The sequence below is a fragment of the Hetaerina americana genome, unplaced genomic scaffold (genome assembly GCF_022747635.1).
Source record: "Hetaerina americana unplaced genomic scaffold, ioHetAmer1.1.p SCAF_6, whole genome shotgun sequence".
Lineage (NCBI taxonomy): Eukaryota > Metazoa > Arthropoda > Insecta > Odonata > Calopterygidae > Hetaerina > Hetaerina americana.
This window is the reverse complement of record NW_027287205.1, coordinates 5546438-5564898: the sequence shown is the minus strand read 5'-3', so window position 1 is coordinate 5564898 and position 18461 is coordinate 5546438. Positions and strand designations below refer to the sequence as shown.

Below are 18461 nucleotides of genomic sequence, written 5' to 3'. Positions count from 1 at the left end.
CTCGCGAGGTGTAAAGGGCCTCACGGGCCGCAACTGCTACTCCCCCTTGGGCTCGTTGGCCACTTAGGTCATCCATTCTAAAAACAGTGAACCCCTTCAGAATACCCTTATCTTCAGCCTTAAAATGGGTCTCTTGGAGACAAATACAAGAGGTTTTAAAATCTTGGATTAAAATGGCCAGCTCCTCCTTGTGCCGATAAAAGCTATTGCAGTTCCACTGCAGAATGGAACACATTTAAAGTGTTAAATTAAAATAAATAAATAAATAAATAAATATATAAATAAATAAGTTGACTAAAAAGGGAGATGACCAACTCTATTGAGGTTATCGCTTGAAGCGATGTTTCCTCTTCCACTCGTTTGCGAAGACCTCAGTATCAGAGATACTCTGGTCCTCTTCAATTACCTCCGGCTTCTTTGGCTTCACTGGAGGCGGCGGGGAAGGTGTATTCTCACGCCCTTTTGGCGTGTTCCCCTTGGTGGTTTTTTGTGGGCTCTTCTTTGAAGGGCCCACAGGAGTAGGTGGCTCCTTGTCCACCTTATTCTTTGTGTCCTTTACCCTTTTGGGTTTAGGCACTTGCGTGTCCATTGGGGATTCTTTCGGGATCTCTGTCTGCGTGGCGATGGTACACTTTACACATGGCGTGGTTGCAACGGAAGCAAAGGACCGGGAGAAAGTTGGGGCAATTAGCGCCCTGTATTTCCTCCTCGCTTCCGCATATGGGATTTTCTCTAGTGTTTTTATCTCCATGACTTTCCTCTCTTCTTTCATCTTCGGGCAATCACGAGAGTACACTGGGTGTGTACCCTCGCAATTGACGCAAAGAAGTTCCGAAGAGCACTCCCTATCCTCGTGCGCGTCTTTGCCACAGCGCGGGCAGTTGGCCTTGCCCTCGCAGCGCGACGCGACATGGCCGAACCGTTGGCATTTGAAACAACGCACGGGATTCGGGATGACTGGCCTCACTGGTACCGATTCATAGCCCACAAATACCTTGTCGGGTAGTCTATCACGCGCAAACGTCAAGATCACGGAGGTGCTGTTCACGTTTTCTCCGTTGCGCCTCGTGGTGAGTCGACGACAATCAGTCACTCCCTGTGAGAACATTTCTCTCTTGATTTCTTCGATGTCCACGTATAGGAGGTCGTAGTGACTGATGACTCCCCGACAGGTGTTAAGAGTGCGGTGCACCTCCACCTTAATCGGAATGTCATGGAGCATTCCCATAGCAAGCAGTTTTTCGCTCTGTGTGTCGTTCAGGGTCTCTATAAGTAGTGTACCATCCCTGAGCTTCTTCACGCTCTTTGGGTCCCCAGGCACAATCTGTGACAACACTCTGCGAATTAAGAAAGGAGAAACCTTTTTCAAGGTCTCACCTTCCTTTGCACAAGACATAATTAAATAGCGCTTACATGCGCCGATACACTTTTCTCCCCCGCCGGTGTCCGGACGGGATCTTTTTAGTGGTGGAAAGGGTTTTTCCTCCATAATAAGAAATGATTCGTCCCTCGGCCTCCCCACCCGCCACGGAGCCACACATTTGGGACGCCACTCCGCCAAACCGGAGCGGTCGCCAGGGCTAACTCGAGGGATATAGCGCTTCTGGAGTGGTTGTCTGTTTCGGGGTGGATCTTCGGTGCAAGGGCCCACCAAAACCCTTACATCTCCGACCTCCCTACGCAGACCCCCACAACCTTGGCACTCGCCACCGGAGCGAAAACGCGACGGAAGCCGATTGACCGGGAGTGGCTAGCTCCCGGCCTCCCGTTTACGCGAAATCCGGGGCCGAAGAGGGATATCGCTCTCCGGTCCATGCAGGGCATCCGAAACCCTGCTGGGAACCAGAAAGATCACCCTCCAGGATCCCCTTCTCTCCCTTGCGGGTCTCCGGGCACGGTGAACACCTGGGCGGATCGCAGGCCAGATGGTATGGCCGCTCACAGACAGTGGATCCACACCACTGTTTGGACGCATCCCTTGCTGGCTTGGGGTTTGTTTTCGGGGTTTTCTCCCCGCCCTTTTAGTCGCCTCTTACGACAAGCAGGGATACTGCGGGAGTATTCTCTAACCCCCTACCCGCAGGGGGGTCCGGCAAGATTCCCTCCTCATAAATACTACGGATCAGCCCATAGAGCCTAGACCAACAAAGTTAGACATAGAAAAGGAACATAACGTAGAGGAAGATAGCTTAGGTCCAGGCATACTCGACGATGAGATAGAAAGGGCATTAAGGGAGATGACACTAAATAAGGCCATGGGAGTGGATAACATTCCCGCTGAACTATTAAAATGCTTAGGAAAATGTGGGAGGAAGAGGCTATATGGGCTGATCCGTAGTATTTATGAGGAGGGAATCTGGCCGGAAGACTTTGTGAGATCAGTTTTAGTTCCTATTCCGAAAAAGGTAAAGGCTACATCATGTGAGAATTACAGGACGATAAGTTTGATATCCTACGCAGCTAAAGTTTTTCTAGGGATCATAAACAAAAGGATAGAGAGTAGGGCAAATGATTACTTAGGGGATGATCAGTTTGGGTTTAGGAAGGGGAGAGGTATGCGTGATGCCATTGCAGTAATGAGATTAATAATCGAGAGGAATATAGAACACAACCAGGAGGTATTTGCCTGTTTCGTAAATTTCGAAAAAGCGTTTGATGGGCTGACACATTATAACACAAATAGAATAGAATAGCAACATTTAAAAGGACACTCACACGGTAAATTGTTCGAGCTTTCGGCCCTATCAGAGGCCTTCTTCAAGTCCTCTAATATATATATATATATATATATATATATATATATATATATATATATATATATATATATATATATATATATAAATATATATATATATAAATATATATATATAAATATATATATATATAAATATATATATATATATATATATAAAAATATATATATATAAATATATATATATATATATATATATATATATATATATATATATATATATATATATATATATATATATATATATATATATGTGTGTGTGTGTGTGTGTGTGTGTATACACACACACACACACACACACACATACACACACATTCAAACACAATATGCATCCATTCGGCAAACATAAATTCATTCACATAGACATAGACATAAGGAAAAGGGATAGGAACAAATAGAAAGGATGAGCACAGAAGAGGTGGTGAAGGCAGAATCTAGCAAATCACAAGTGAAAAAATATTTCCTTGACCAGGACTTGAACACCGGATCTTTCCACTTACCGGGCGGATGCTCTAACTACTAGAGATATCAAGGAAACGTAATTTACATTGAGATTTATGTCATTCACTGTCATCTGCCTCCCCTGAGAACAACTATTGTATATTATGATGCTGCTTTACACCTTTCTAGGGATTGTTTGAGAGCAACTGAGATAATTTTAGTGGCATGTAGAGAGACCCAAAGAGTAGTTTTCCATGGCCAATATAATGCCTAGAATATCCAGAAAAGAATCTCTTGACAGAGCAACTTAATTACTTACAGTCATATTCAAAGGATCACTGGGTGAATTTAATTATTCCACGAGCGATAATTTTATATATTGTATTATAATTTTATACAGTGATTTCTTTTTCCAAGTTGGACACTACAGCCAGTCTTAATGTGAAATTGCAATTGGCTAGATGATTCTATTTAAAGCTATAGATTTCAAGAATACAATTCAGAATTTTTCTTATGATTATCTGCGTAAGTAAAATATTCTTAATATTTACTGATTATCTTATAAGAATACATAGTGATGTAGGTAAGCATGAGAACATGAGCACATTCATTCATAAGGAACATTCATATACTGTCCTATGTAACAAAAGCATTAATTTTCCAAGTTTTATCTCTGGTTTGATGCAAATGATTATCTTTTCTTCAAGGTGATAAAGATGCTTTTGACAGTTGTGGTACTGTTCGTCATTTGCTGGGCTCCTGTTCTAATTGACAATGTTCTGAAAGCCTATGATGTTCTACCTGTGCTGAGAGACTCCAACTCATCGCTGAGACACATGGGAAATGCCTTCCATCTCATGTCCTACTTCAACAGGTACCTCTTTCATGAAATATCATCCCTCTTAATAGATTGCATGCCTTTACAAGATGGTACAACCATCGAGAGAAAATGTTTGAAGACAAAACTATGGTCCTTTTTCATACATAAAATTTTGCCTTTACATCCTAAACCAAATTTTAAAAATGATATGCAACATGAATGAAGTTAGGCACTGGTATTTTGTCATTCAACTTCAAACAGCATATTGAGTTCAATGCTGTTCATATTTTTCAGGTGTATTCCACGGTCTATATTCTTTCTAATGATAATCAAGCATCGGATGTATAGTCAGGGGATGAAAAATACATTGATTCATGGTTCATTTGGATTTGAAAGGAGGCTCTATATAGAGGAGGTTTTGTTTGGTCCATTTAAAAATGAATAAATTAATTATTGCCTATGCATAATTCTTATTTGTGGTATGCTACCTAGATTTGGGTTTGGAGGGTCCCCACAGTTAATAGGCATGATTGTGAATTTCAAAAACACTTTGTCAAAGCTTGCACAACTTTATCCTTCCACAAAGTCCTTGTTAAGTTACTCAGCCTTGGTGCAACCGAAAAATGGCATTCTCTTCTATTTAAACAACATTCTCTCTTCTATCACATGCAAGCCATGCATTGGTGATGTACAGTTGTGGAAAGTCCTTGTTTACTGTACTGCTCTATAGCATGTTGGAGTAGAGCATGGCAAAAATAAATGTGCAAGAGGCAAGCTCATCCATGCACAAAGGATGGCCCATTTAGGTATCTCTGGGGCTGTAAGAACTACCCCAACCTTAGTACTGGATACCCTGCTGGATCTGCTTCTTCCCCTAAATGTGGAGGCAGAGAAATAGGTCAGGGGAGTAGTTTTTAACCTAAAGTTTACAGGTACATGGAATGACACAGAGAATATGTCGGGACATTTTAAGCTATTGACTGAGATCCAGAAGACACATTCCATCCTTAAGCTAGCGTGCGATGGAATGCTGGTTAAGTTCAACCTAAGAGATTCTTTCTTCAAATGGGAGAGAGATGGTACAATGGGAGAAAAACACAGTTATATCAGGTGCCAACATATGGTATAAGGTTGAAGGATAACCAAGATTAACGATAAGGTTGGAGCAGGGGTGCGTTGAACCAAACCCTGCAAGACCCTCTCTATCGCTTCAGGGAAACAAGTGAAAATTGATCAGTCTCTTAGCTCTATCCATTACAGTAGGTGGACATGTTATTAAAGAGGCCATTGAATACAATAGACAAATACACACATGCATGCACATTCAAAGAGCATTAAAATGCCTTAACTCTATGTGGTGTAACTTACATCTACTAGTAGAGAATGGCTTCATGATATAGGCACCTAGATGAAGGAAAGTAGGACTGTTCTGGTCATAAGAGAATAATTGGAAATGAGATGGAAGACAGTCTTGTAAAAGAAGGAGCTAGATGTGAACGATTGGACCATAGCTAATCATATATCATCAGTGGCGAATCCCATAGCTAACAGCTCGCAATTACTCTATCGATGTGAAAAGTGTTTGTTTGGCCCATGTGATGCAATTAAAAAAATCGAGTGTAAACAAGACAAAGTCCTTCAGATAGTGACAGGTTTCTACAGGTGAAGCTAATTGACTCTGAATTTAATAACCAACCTGTCTAAGGAAATTGCCATGCTAAAAATATGCCCACTGAAAACGCACGAGTAATTGAGAGGAATACCGGGTGATGTTGGGGCATTGATCACTCATTCAGTGAAAAGTGAGAGATTGCAACCTCCTGAAAAAACTGTGGAGGAGAAGAAAAGTAACATGGAACGTTTTAATAATTCAAGGAGGCTAGTACAATGGACCAATAGGCCTTAGAGCTCCCTCACAGAGGTCCTTCACCAACTTTATATTTATTACACCATTTTCAACTTCCCGATATATTCCTCCCATGATCTCCTCTATTTACTTCTTCTACCTTCATTTAATTTTCTTGCACAACTTCCTCCCTTCCACTTAACATATAGTTTAACAGTTTTATTTATCTTATTCTTAACTCAACGGGCAAGGTTCATTTCATTCCCATTTCTTCCTTTTTTATCCTCATTTATGCTGCCTTAAACTTGAATTCTACAAATTTTCTCTTTCCCAAAGACCAATCGTCAGAATCAAACACTTCTATATTCTTTGTATATTAAAGTTTTCACTGACCTTTTCAAATTCTCTTTGCACAAAGTCCCTGTCAACAGTTCAGTTCCCTTTTGATTATGCATTTCTTATCCTACTCAAATTTCTACCACGTCCATTTTGATTTTAAATATTGATCAAATCTAATCAACACCAATGTGCTAATCAATATATTTTCCTCCTCTCTCAGTTGCATCAACCCAATTGTCTATGGCTTCATGTCAAAGAGCTTCCGCGTCAGCTTCTACAAGGTGCTGTGCAAGTGCTGCCACCAGGGCATGGGAACTTCAAGCAAACCGAAAAGGAATCCATCAACCAACTCACAGTCTCGGACCACATCAGTCCGGTACACAGAAACAAGGTCCATTGAAATTTTTCCAATAAATCCAAGATTATACTCTAACTCACATCATGTTCGCAACCATGAATTGCATGAAATGTTTGACTAAATCACTAACAACCAGTAAATAACCAACAAGCTATTAAGTGAATGGGAATGGATCCCTTCAATGACACATCTCAAGGACTTGTTTGAAACTTTAAGGATCATTTCATAACTTAACCTGGGACTGGCCATTCTCCACTTTTGAATGAGGCTTGATTATTCATGACTTAAGCTCACCTACATTAGCAGACAAAGACCTTAAAATGATTGCAAATTTTCTACCTCAAGAGTTACTCAACTCAAATTCATTCAGAGAACTTCAGACAGTAATGAAGATTCAGGCCATTATTGCTGCTATTACTTTCCATCAAGTTGCATTGGTATTTCCATTGTCACCGTATATGTGGCATACACAAGTTGTCTCATTACGAAATAGACAAAAATCCTTTATTGGTTATTTTTGCAGATAAAAAATTAGTCTTAGAACCATCAACTACATGATCTTTAAAAATATAAATGATGTAAAAGTTATCTTCATAATATTCATCTACATATACCCTGATTTTTTATTGAATTTCAACCCAAAACCTCTCAAGAAAATCTACGTGTTTATGAGAGTTATGGCAAGGAAAAGCCATGAATTAACGCTAGTTGAGTATCAAGAAAAAAAGCAATACGAAGCAAAAATCAGTTCATGGGTCATACAGAATCAGTTTGAGAGATTGCATTGAACCTATTAAGCCACATTTTTACCATGGCTGGCTAAATAAATCGATTTAACAAAGGAAAACTTCATTAATTTTTGTCATAAATTTTTTGGATCATTAGGAAAACAAAGCAGGGAGCTCTAGTTGGTAGATGCCAAACCATATTTCCACGGTGAACCAAAACTTATTCATATCTCAAAAGGGATCCAAAGATCCCTTGGTTTCATGTTCATCTTAGTAGAAATATCTAGCAAATTTGTCTTTTCACCTAATAACTTATTTCATGTGTGCTATGAATAATTATCATAACAGCTAAAATTCATATAAAGCATAGCTTGTGTGTTTTGTTATTATTTGGATAAGATAAATGATTGCAACATGGAGCTAATCATTAAAAATATTCTGAGGCCAGAGAAAATGGCTAAATGATTGAATGAATGTATGTCCTGAATGAATTAACCTCAGAATGCATGACAAAATTTGAACAAAACATTCTTCAATAAAAATGTTTAACCTTGTGAAAGCTTGGTGACACCATAGTAAATACCTCAGTTTATAAATTACATTCCCCAATCACAATCAAAATACATGCATAAGCTACTTCATAAATATTTGGATAAGTTCCATTTGTTTATTATGTGGCATTTTAGCTGGTGACTAAAATTTGTATGAAGGTTAAAAAAATTAATGTGGACTTAAAAGAAAAAAAAGAAGTAATGAAGGAATGCTATAAGAGGAATTCTGATTCCTATAATCCAGTGAACCTGATTCCATTGATACAAGAAAAGGCTTTCATAAGGACAAGATGATCCTCAACAAGAAAATCATTCAGGGTAAAGAGACTGATGTGGCACATTTGTGCCATTAGCTGTAGTCATTGCTCATTTCTGTAGATTATGAGTATAATTATCATTCCTAAGCTTAATATTTCTTGGAATTACAAATATCATTTGTACTCCATTAAAATGTGCAAACAAGAAATAATTATGTAAACTGAATGATGATAAAAAATATTCCACAATGTTACTGTTCATGTGAATAACAAAACTAGATTTTGCAGTACATCGGCATCACTATCACTCTTCTCCATTGCATTGTAAAGGGTAATGCAGTGAATTTTCATTTATTTTAAATTATGTATGCATGAATCAGGCATGCATACAGTTAAAAGACTTCAGGGCAAATTGCTGTCCATGGCACAGTCCTTTGCATGATTAAGCCCTCCAATTAATTTTACTGCTCAGATAAGGGTAACTGTGAATAATATTCATAGAATGTACAGCAAGAGTTGAAGTATGAATGATACCTACATATTATGTGAAATGTTGTATAGTTTTTTGTAAAAAATAAAGACTTCTGCTAAAATTTCACTATGCTTCTGGTGAATGAAAATTGATGAATTCCTCTCTCTCTCTCTGAGTCTATATTACCTACTTCACAAAAAAATAACTTTTATAACTAGCATTCTACTATGGATTCATTAATACTCATCTGTTTATTGCCATGGCCTCTGCTATAATAATATACGAGGGTCATCCGGAAAGTAGTACCCGTTCGTGCCGCATGAAGTGCTGACGACGCGAGTAGCCGCTGGACGAGGTCAGATAGCTTCAGTGGCTTGTCTGCCTTCTCTGAGCCAAGTTGCGTGACGCTAGCATTGCCTGTGTTGTTTCTGTGATTGTTTACAATGTTTAAAAAAATTGAGAACGCCGCCAGTTGTGAAGTGAGGGCAGTGATTAAATTCCTCAATGCAAGAAACGTTCGCCCATGTGATATTCATCGCCAATTAAAGGAGGTGTATGGAGACAATGTAATGGACGAGTCGTCTGTTCGGCGGTGGTGTCGCAACTTCAACATGGGGAGGGGGAACACACACGACGATGAGCGTTCGGGGAGACCGTCTGTCATTACAGACCAACTGGTGAGCTCAGTTGACGAATTCGTGAGGAACGATCGGCGCGTCACAATTGATGACATCTGTGAGCATTTTCCCAATGTTTCTCGAACAATTGTTCATGAAATTGTTAAACACCATCTGCATTATGCAAAAATTTGTGCAAGATGGGTCCCTCGCGTATCTCAATGAGCTGGCGGCGAAGGACTATGCAGCAGGAATACAGAAACTTGTCACACGTTATGACAAATGCCTTAATTTGCTTGGAGATTATGTTGAGAAGTAGTTTAAAGTATCCTCTTTCAAATAAAATTTTTTATGTTTGTTAATATTTACTTTTGTGTCTTTATTTCACGAACGGGTACTACTTTCCGGATGACCCTCGTATCTCCCAATTCACCACATACAGAAACTAAAATCCATGTTACTCTGCCACTCTAAAGAAAGCCTAAAAAAAGTCCCTGCATGTTTTCAGTGATTAAGTATTTTAACAAAGAGGGATTGGATTAGTTAAATGGTTAGTAGAATGACTTCCAGTGTTCTAATTTTGAAAATGAAAGACCCTTGGGAAAAGTTTTGAGTTCCACGTTTCTACTACTCTAAAAAGCTGAGCTAATGAATGTAGTCCTTATCCAAGACTATATCTGGGCAATGAATCATAGGGAGGAAGAAATAGGCAGAGTATACAATCAACTGCAGAATATAATTATAGTCATCCCTGGGAGGAAACTTTTGATAGTGATGGGTGATCAGAACATAGTGGTGGGCGAAGGTAGGGATGGGAGTGAGATAAGGGACATTAGTTTAGGACCACGGCATAACCACCCGGAGGAAACAATAGAGTTATGCAGGAGGCAAGGTAAATCATTACAAAAAGTTTAAATAAACACTAGATGTATGTACACATTCGTGTAAAATGCCAGAGGATTTAGTGAGATACCTGTTAGATTATTTTTTGCAGCTACAGGGACAATGTCATATTTGTGCAGTTTCCCTGGAGGAGATGCAGATTCAGATCATAATTTTTAACAAAGGATAACATCAGATTCAAGTGGATACATCAGGGAAAACAGAGGAGGAAATCGAATGGAGCAAGCATTTACTGGGGCAAAATGGAGGAAGAGCCAAAAGGCAGACATCAAATTAAATAAGTGAGGATGTGGAGATGGGTAGAGCAGAAGAAAAATGGGAGCTTATCAAAAAATGGTTTCGCAAATATGAATTTAAATAAAACTTGAAGTCTACCGTTAGAAATCAATCACGAATCAACTGAAGGAACCTAGACATCCCAGAGTACTTTTAGCTTCACCCATGCTAAGTGAATTTTAAGATACTTGATCTATCTGGAAACGGGAACTGGCCCCTCTATGTGTGAATTTCACATGTTGTTGTGCACAAAGTTGATTCTACCCTCAATTAACAAACCAACCTGTTGGTTGATTATTGTGGTTTTTTTCTGCATGAACATAGAATTTTTTAAAGCAAACTTATAGCTCTGTAAACATTAATAACTTCTAACTATGATCATTAACCCTATTCACTACAATAATGAATTTCAACAGGCGATTCAGCCAGTCTGCCATAATAACTGCTATGCTAAACATACCAAAATTAGTGTTGCTCTGTATGATATGACACCAGCATAGCAACAAGTGCTCCTAAAATAGTGCATATTAACTTTGAATTTTCTTGATATATAGTATTTATCAAATCATTCTGACACATTTGAAGAGAATTTTCAAATACCACCCTGTCATCAGTAAGCATATTACTGATTATTTCCCTTATGATTAATTACATCATGAATAACAGCAATTGTAAGTGAACTGATTCAGGTGTATCCTGGCCCCTTGATGCACGTAGGAGGGTTAACATTTAACTTATATAAATAAAAACTGAAGCATGATTTGAGTCAGGATACAGCTGAATGCACTTAAAAAAACTGTGCAGATAATAGAATACTCAAAAGTTAATATGGTGATTAATTTTTATTCTTATTATAAACTACTTTATTTGATGCCCATACCAATGATGTATTAAGAGAGATCTAAGACTCCTCATTATCAAGAGTTCAAATTGACTTTCCATAGATCTCCATTATAATATTTTTACTTCTATCCTCATTTGATTCATCGCATGAATTATTTATTTCAATCTTAGCATTCACATCTGTTTCTTCTTTCATTTTTGTATTCAGAAAGTTACTTGCATTGTTATTCATGCTTTCAACCAGTTTAATCGTTAGCTACATAAAACCTTCTTTTACAGTTTTTTAAACTATTTTCTAAATACATACCTCTTTAATATTACTTTAATCTTTATACTTGATATTTCCCATTCATATGGTATCTGAAACTGCCATTCTAAAAAGAAAATAGTCCACTCAACACAGAGGAACACTGTAATGCAAAGGACCTCACATTTATTTGGACATAATTCCAATAATACCTCATAGCCTCATACATACATGGTCAACTACTAAATATGCATTCAAAAATGATTTACCATCCAACTGAAAAGGCATGCGTCTGCTCCTAACCTGAGCCTTGAAAAATTCACTTTCCCTCTGATTCATAATAAATAAAATTTACTGAAAGAATTCTCTAATTACTCTTGCTGTAGAAGTACCAAGTAATCTACTTTTTGTGTGCTGCTAGAAAATATGCGTTTGTTTTCAAGTTCTTTCGCATATCACTTCCCGTTATAATCACTGATTTCTCAGTATTCATTTACTTTGATAATACATTTGAGAAGACCCAAGAATTTCTGTTCCATACTTTTTGTGAATAATTATTCTTATTGTTCCATGTTCATTTTTTTAAATGTAAATGGCACTCAATACTTGCTTCATGTGTTTTTGTTTTCTTTTTGCAGCAGTGGCCGTAGCATGTCCATGACTACTACATACTAATGAACATTTTGGACAGAGGAAAGTTGTGAAATAATAACTAAAGGAAAGTAAATGTTAAGTGATACTTAAAGTGGTTTTCACAGTACACACAACATTAATATGTAATTGGTGACCCCAATCATTAATTTTAAATACTTTACTAACAATCAGTGTATGCAACATCATGCTAATAAGTGAATATCACCTGTTACTTCAAGTGTTTTAACTTTCTTATTAAAAATAAAATCATAACATTATTGCATTTTGGAAACTAAGTTTATGCACACTCAATAGAGGTGTGCAAATATTTGTCTAAATGCTAAATAATATATTACATAATCATTTTTACAGCAGTTAACTTAAAACAATGACGTAATTCATTTTAGAAAAAATAATAAATGATACTGTGAAGTACAACATGACACATTCTTTGAAAATCATTCCCCTTTAAATAATAGCTATTAAATAGATATAAATTTAAATGTTTATGAGTTTTACTTGGCGTACTTTGTACGGAGTGTTGATGAAATTTTTACCTACCACACTGAATCCTTTTTCATTTCAAGTAACATGGATCAAGGGGATCCTAGATGGACAGAGAAAGGAATTACTTTTGATATACTTCCTTTGCCACCACAATTATAACTATCCCAGCATATAACTACTGCATTGTAGCCCAATTAAATGCAGTTTTGGCAAACTCTAGGAGATCAGATTTGAGAATATAATTAATATTTTGCTTTCACTTTCTAGAATAACCTTTTGGTGGAAGATAATCTCAAGTTTCACGTGCAAAATAGCAGTCTAGACATTGATCCGATAATGTTCTGTGGCAATCGAATAAAAATAATTAACAATGCATGATCATGGTCATTAATAAATTTCCTTTTCTCCACATTATTTTTACATAAAAAAGACAATAAATGCTAATCAAGTAGTAGTAGTTTTGGGTTTTAGGGTGCGTCGACAGCTAAGGTCATTTTGCACCACTCATTAAATATAAAACTAAAATTCCTTTTTACTTAGGAATAATAAATAAATAAATACGGTTAAATATAAATAAATAAATAATTGTTAAAATCAAAAGCATTAAAATTATGAGCTCCAAAGCTAAAGCTGCCCCATTAAACCGGTTGACCTTAAAAAACTTAGGACTCGGTTAATAGACCCAGAGTCATCCCCTAAAATATTTTTCAAGTCTCCCCTTATCTTCAACATGTCTCTGGCCCTTTGGTATCTTGTACATTCCGTCAGGATATGTTTTATCGTAAGGGGTTGGAAACACTCATTGCAGCGGGGCTGTTCTTTTACCTCCGCAAAGAGGTACGAATGAGTGAGGGCAGAGTGTCCTATTCTCAGGCGCGTAATCATGACCTCTTCCCTCCGAATGTTCCGGATGGAAGAGGACCATGGTGAAACGACCGGTTTTATTGCCCTGAGTTTATTATTTTGCAGAGACTGCCAAGTCTCCTTCCACTGATGCAGGACCGAGTTCCGCAAGGCGGCCTTCACGTCCTCCATTGGGACCAAGGTGGAGTCGGTCTCGGGTTGTCGAAGGGCATCCTTCGCTGCCTGGTCAGCTTTTTCGTTGCCTCTTATGCCGACGTGACCAGGAGTCCATATAAAGGAGACCCTGTTCCCCTTTCTCTGAAGGGACAACAGGGTATAATGGATCTCCTGGACTATCGGGTGCACAGGTGCAAAGACCGATAAAGATTTTAGGGCGCTCAACGAGTCGGTGCAGATGAGGAAAGAGCCATTGCTTTCTTTTATTTCTCCTAGGGCCGTCCTTATGGCTGACAGCTCGGCTGTAAAAATGCTGCAAGAAGTGTGCAGTTTTTTCCTCACGACTCCATGGTAGTGGGACACGACTGCATAGGCACACGCAGATTCTGACTTTGACCCGTCGGTGTAGACTGGGACAAAGTCAGAAAGTGAGCTGAGGACGGCACTGAAGAGCTGCTGGTATTCGGAATCGGTCGTTTTGGCTTTGCGGCGTGCACTGGCAATGAGTTTAATATCCGGCATTGGTGTTAACCAAGGCGGATACTTAGCATAGGAGACGGGGCATATTTGAGGAAATGTAAAATTTACCTCATTAATAAAATCATTAAAACGAACGGCAAAGGGTCTAGTTGCCCTTCTCCGCCTGTTAAATAAGTCTAAAAACCGTTGGTTAAAAACTATGTTAAAACAAGGGTGGATTGTCTCTGATAAAATTTTACAGGCATAGTTGCCCATTAAAATCATCCTGCGGGTTTCCAACGGAGGCTCCCCTGCGTCTGCAAGTAGGCTTGGGACTGGGCTTGTTCTAAATGCCCCGGTGGCCAACCGTATCCCAGCATTGTGGACACATGTGAGTGGTCTCAAGTAAGACTCTCGTCCTGAGGAATAAACTATGGAACCATAGTCCAATTTGGATCGCACCAAGCCTCTGTACAATAAAAGCATGGTGGTGCGGTCTGCTCCCCAAGTGGAGTGAGTTAAAAACTTTAAAACGTTGAGGGTTTGGCGACACCTCTCGCGTAACACGCGGATATGCTCCCGCCAGTTCAGCTTTTGGTCCAGGATCATGCCGAGAAAGCGGACGGACTCCACAAATGGAAGAATCCTACCCAACAGGGTTAGGGTCGGGGTAACGTGGTAACCGCGAAGACGGTGAAAGTGCACGCATTTCGTTTTCTCCATGGAGAAACGAAATCCGTTCTTTCGCGACCACTCTCCCAGTTTGTTTAGAGTCACCTGGGCTTGCCTGGAAGCGTTTGGCAGTCGTGTCGACCGGCAAAATATGGCTAGGTCGTCCACATAGAGCGATGCCATCACCGGGGCATTGATGCATTCCACCACGTCGTTGATGGCGATGGCAAATAACGTCACGCTCAGTACTGAACCCTGGGGTACCCCGTTCTCCTGTGTAAAAGATCGGGATAAGTGCTTCCCAGTCCTTACTTTAAAAAGGCGGTTAGTTAAAAAATTTCTGATAAATAGGGCCATGTTGCCTCTAAATCCCCACTTGTGGAGCGTGTTGAGGATTCTCCATCGCCACACACTATCATAGGCCTTCTCCAGGTCGAAGAAGACTGCTATGACGTGTTGACGGTGGAGAAAGGCTTCCTGGATGAAGTTCTCAGTGCGCACCAGATGGTCTGTCGTGGACCTGCCACGCCGAAAGCCGCACTGAGCGTCGGAGAGCAGGTGTCGACTCTCCAAGCACCACATGAGACGTCGGTTTACCATCCGTTCCATCACCTTGCACAGGCAGCTGGTGAGAGATATGGGACGGTAGTTGTTCGGGTCATTTTGGTCCTTGCCCTGTTTTGGGATTGGTATCACGATGGACTCTCGCCAGGCATTTGGAAAACTGCCCTCGTTCCAAAGTTGGTTGAGGGTATTTAGGACCTCCCCAATCGCAGTTTCCGGAATGTTCCGGAGAAATGCGTTGTGGATTTCGTCCGCCCCTGGCGAGGTGTAATGGGAGTCTTCGATGGCGGATTTAAGCTCCCAGGACGTGAAAGGCTCATTGTAATATTCCCGTGTAGGACCTGCACCAAATTTGAGAGGGACTCTCTCGCATCGCCTCTTCCTGTACACAAAGTCCGCGGTATAGCCCTCGTCACTGCTATTGGCCGCGAACTGACTGGCAAATATGTTGCTTATTTCGGCAGGTGAATTAACCACCCGGCCAGCAACAAGCAATGGCGAGATGACAAATGAGCCCTTTGACCCGGAGATTTTCTTCACTTTGTCCCATACCTGACCAAGTGGCGTGCGATGGTTGATGGTAGAGACGTATTCTATCCAGGAAGCCCTCTTGGCCTCCTTCACGGCCCTTCGAGCTCGCGCTCTCAGGCGGCGGTACGATGCCAGATTAGTTGCCGTGGGATATTTTCTAAAAATATGCAGTGCTTTTTTCCTCGCCCGAATCGCCCGGTCGCATTCCCCGTTCCACCAAGGGACAGGAGCTCGATTAATGTTCCCGGACGTACGAGGGATACTTTTCGTAGCTGCCGCCAACAGCGTTGAACTTAGTTTATCGACGTTGTGCAACGCGTCGAAACTTGCGTCGTGTTTATATGTAAACGTACGCTTGAAAAGTGGCCAGTCCGCACGGTTAATACGCCACTTTTCCGGAGGTTTTGAAATGGTGGGCGAAGAGTCTTCTTTAACGAGTAGAAGAGGAAAATGGTCACTCCCACAGAGATCGTTGTGGGTGGACATTTTCAGCTTTGGGGCTAGACTTCTCGAGCATAGACAAAGATCTATTGCTGAGAATTCCCCATTAAAGCTGTTAAAGCGGGTTTTTTCGCCGCTATTTAATAAAAACAGGTTAAAATCCTCAATAAAGTTGGATAAAATTCGACCTCTCCTATTGCTTTGGGTTTCTGGCCCTCCCCAGAGAGGATCATGGGCATTAAAATCTCCCATCAAAATGAACGGCTGAGGAAGCTGGTGGACAAGGGCTTCAAGGTTCAGGCGGGTCACCGGTGCACCCTCTGGCAGATACACGTTGCATAACGTCATCCTCTCAGGGGTGTGCACCGTGACAGCGACGGCCTGGAATGGAGAGTTCAGTTGGACTCGCGAGGTGTAAAGGGCCTCACGGGCCGCAACTGCTACTCCCCCTTGGGCTCGTTGGCCACTTAGGTCATCCGTTCTAAAAACAGTGAATCCCTTCAGAATACCCTTATCTTCAGCCTTAAAATGGGTCTCTTGGAGACAAATACAAGAGGGTTTAAAATCTTGGATTAAAATGGCCAGCTCCTCCTTGTGCCGATAAAAGCCATTGCAGTTCCACTGCAGAATGGAACACATTTAAAGTGTTAAATTAAAATAAATAAATAAATATATAAATAAATAAGATGACTAAAAAGGGAGATGACCAACTCTATTGAGGTTATCGCTTGAAGCGATGTTTCCTCTTCCACTCGTTTGCGAAGACCTCAGTATCAGAGATACTCTGGTCCTCTTCAATTACCTCCGGCCTCTTTGGCTTCACTGGAGGCGGCGGGGAAGGTGTATTCTCACGCCCTTTTGGCGTGTTCCCCTTGGTGGTTTTTAGTGGGCTCTTCTTTGAAGGGCCCACAGGAGTAGGTGGCTCCTTGTCCACCTTACTCTTTCCATCCTTCACCCTTTTGGGTTTAGGCACTTGCGTGTTTTCAACTGGGGATTCTTTCGGTATCTCCGTCTGCGTGGCGATGGTACACTTTACACATTGCGTGGTTGCAACGGAAGCAAAGGACCGGGAGAAAGTTGGAGCGATTAGCGCCCTGTATTTTCTCCTCGCTTCCGCATATGGGATTTTTTCAAGGGTTTTTATCTCCATGACTTTCCTCTCTTCTTTCATCTTCGGGCAATCACGAGAGTACACTGGGTGTGTACCCTCGCAATTGACACAAAGAGGTTCCGAAGAGCACTCTTTATCCTCGTGCGCGTCTTTGCCACAGCGCGGGCAGGTGGCCTTACCCTCGCAACGCGACGCGACATGGCCGAACCGTTGGCATTTGAAACAACGCACGGGATTCGGGATGAATGGCCTCACTGGTACCGATTCATAGCCCACAAACACCTTGTCGGGTAGTCTATCACGCGCAAACGTCAAGATCACGGAGGTGCTGTTTACGTTTTCTCCGTTGCGCCTTGTGGTGAGTCGACGACAATCAGTCACTCCCTGAGAGAACATTTCTCTCTTGATTTCTTCGATGTCCACGTATAGGAGGTCGTAGTGACTGATGACTCCCCGACAGGTGTTAAGAGTGCGGTGCACCTCCACCTTAATCGGAATGTCATGGAGCATTCCCGTAGCAAGCAGTTTATCGCTTTGTGTATCGTTCAGGGTCTCTATAAGAAGTGTACCATCCCGGAGCTTCTTCACGCTCTTTGGGTCCCCAGGCACAATCTGTGACAAAACTCTGCGAATTAAGAAAGGAGAAACCTTTTTCAAGGTTTCACCTTCCTTTATGCACGACATAATTAAATAGCGCTTACATGCGCCTATGCACTTTTCTCCCCCGCCGGTGTCCGGACGGGATCTTTTTAGTGGTGGAAAGGGTTTTTCCTCCATAATAATTAATTATTCGTCCCTCGGCCTCCCCACCCGCCACGGAGCCACACATTTGGGACGCCACTCCGCCAAACCGGAGCGGTCGCCAGGGCTAACTCGAGGGATATAGCGCTTCAGGAGTGGTTGTCTGTTTCGGGGTGGATCTTCGGTGCAAGGGCCCACCAAAACCCTTACATCTCCGACCTCCCTACGCAGACCCCCACAACCTTGGCACTCGCCACCGGAGCGAAAACGCGACGGAAGCCGATTGACCGGGAGTGGCTAGCTCCCGGCCTCCCGTTTACACGAAATCCGGG

General features: G+C 41.0%; 1 protein-coding gene across 1 annotated transcript in view; it reads left to right on the top strand.

The window, feature by feature from the left end:
• LOC139695179 (gastrin/cholecystokinin type B receptor-like) overlaps nt 1-12521 on the top strand; it is a 585619-nt gene extending 573098 nt beyond the window's left edge. Inside the window, exons 6-8 of the mRNA XM_071593852.1 lie at nt 3901-4067; nt 6419-6589; nt 12089-12521. Coding sequence (XP_071449953.1) covers nt 3901-4067; nt 6419-6589; nt 12089-12125 — 375 coding nt within the window. The 3' untranslated portion in view covers nt 12126-12521. The remainder of the gene's footprint in view (nt 1-3900; nt 4068-6418; nt 6590-12088) is intronic.
• The last annotated feature ends 5940 nt before the right edge of the window (nt 12522-18461 follow it).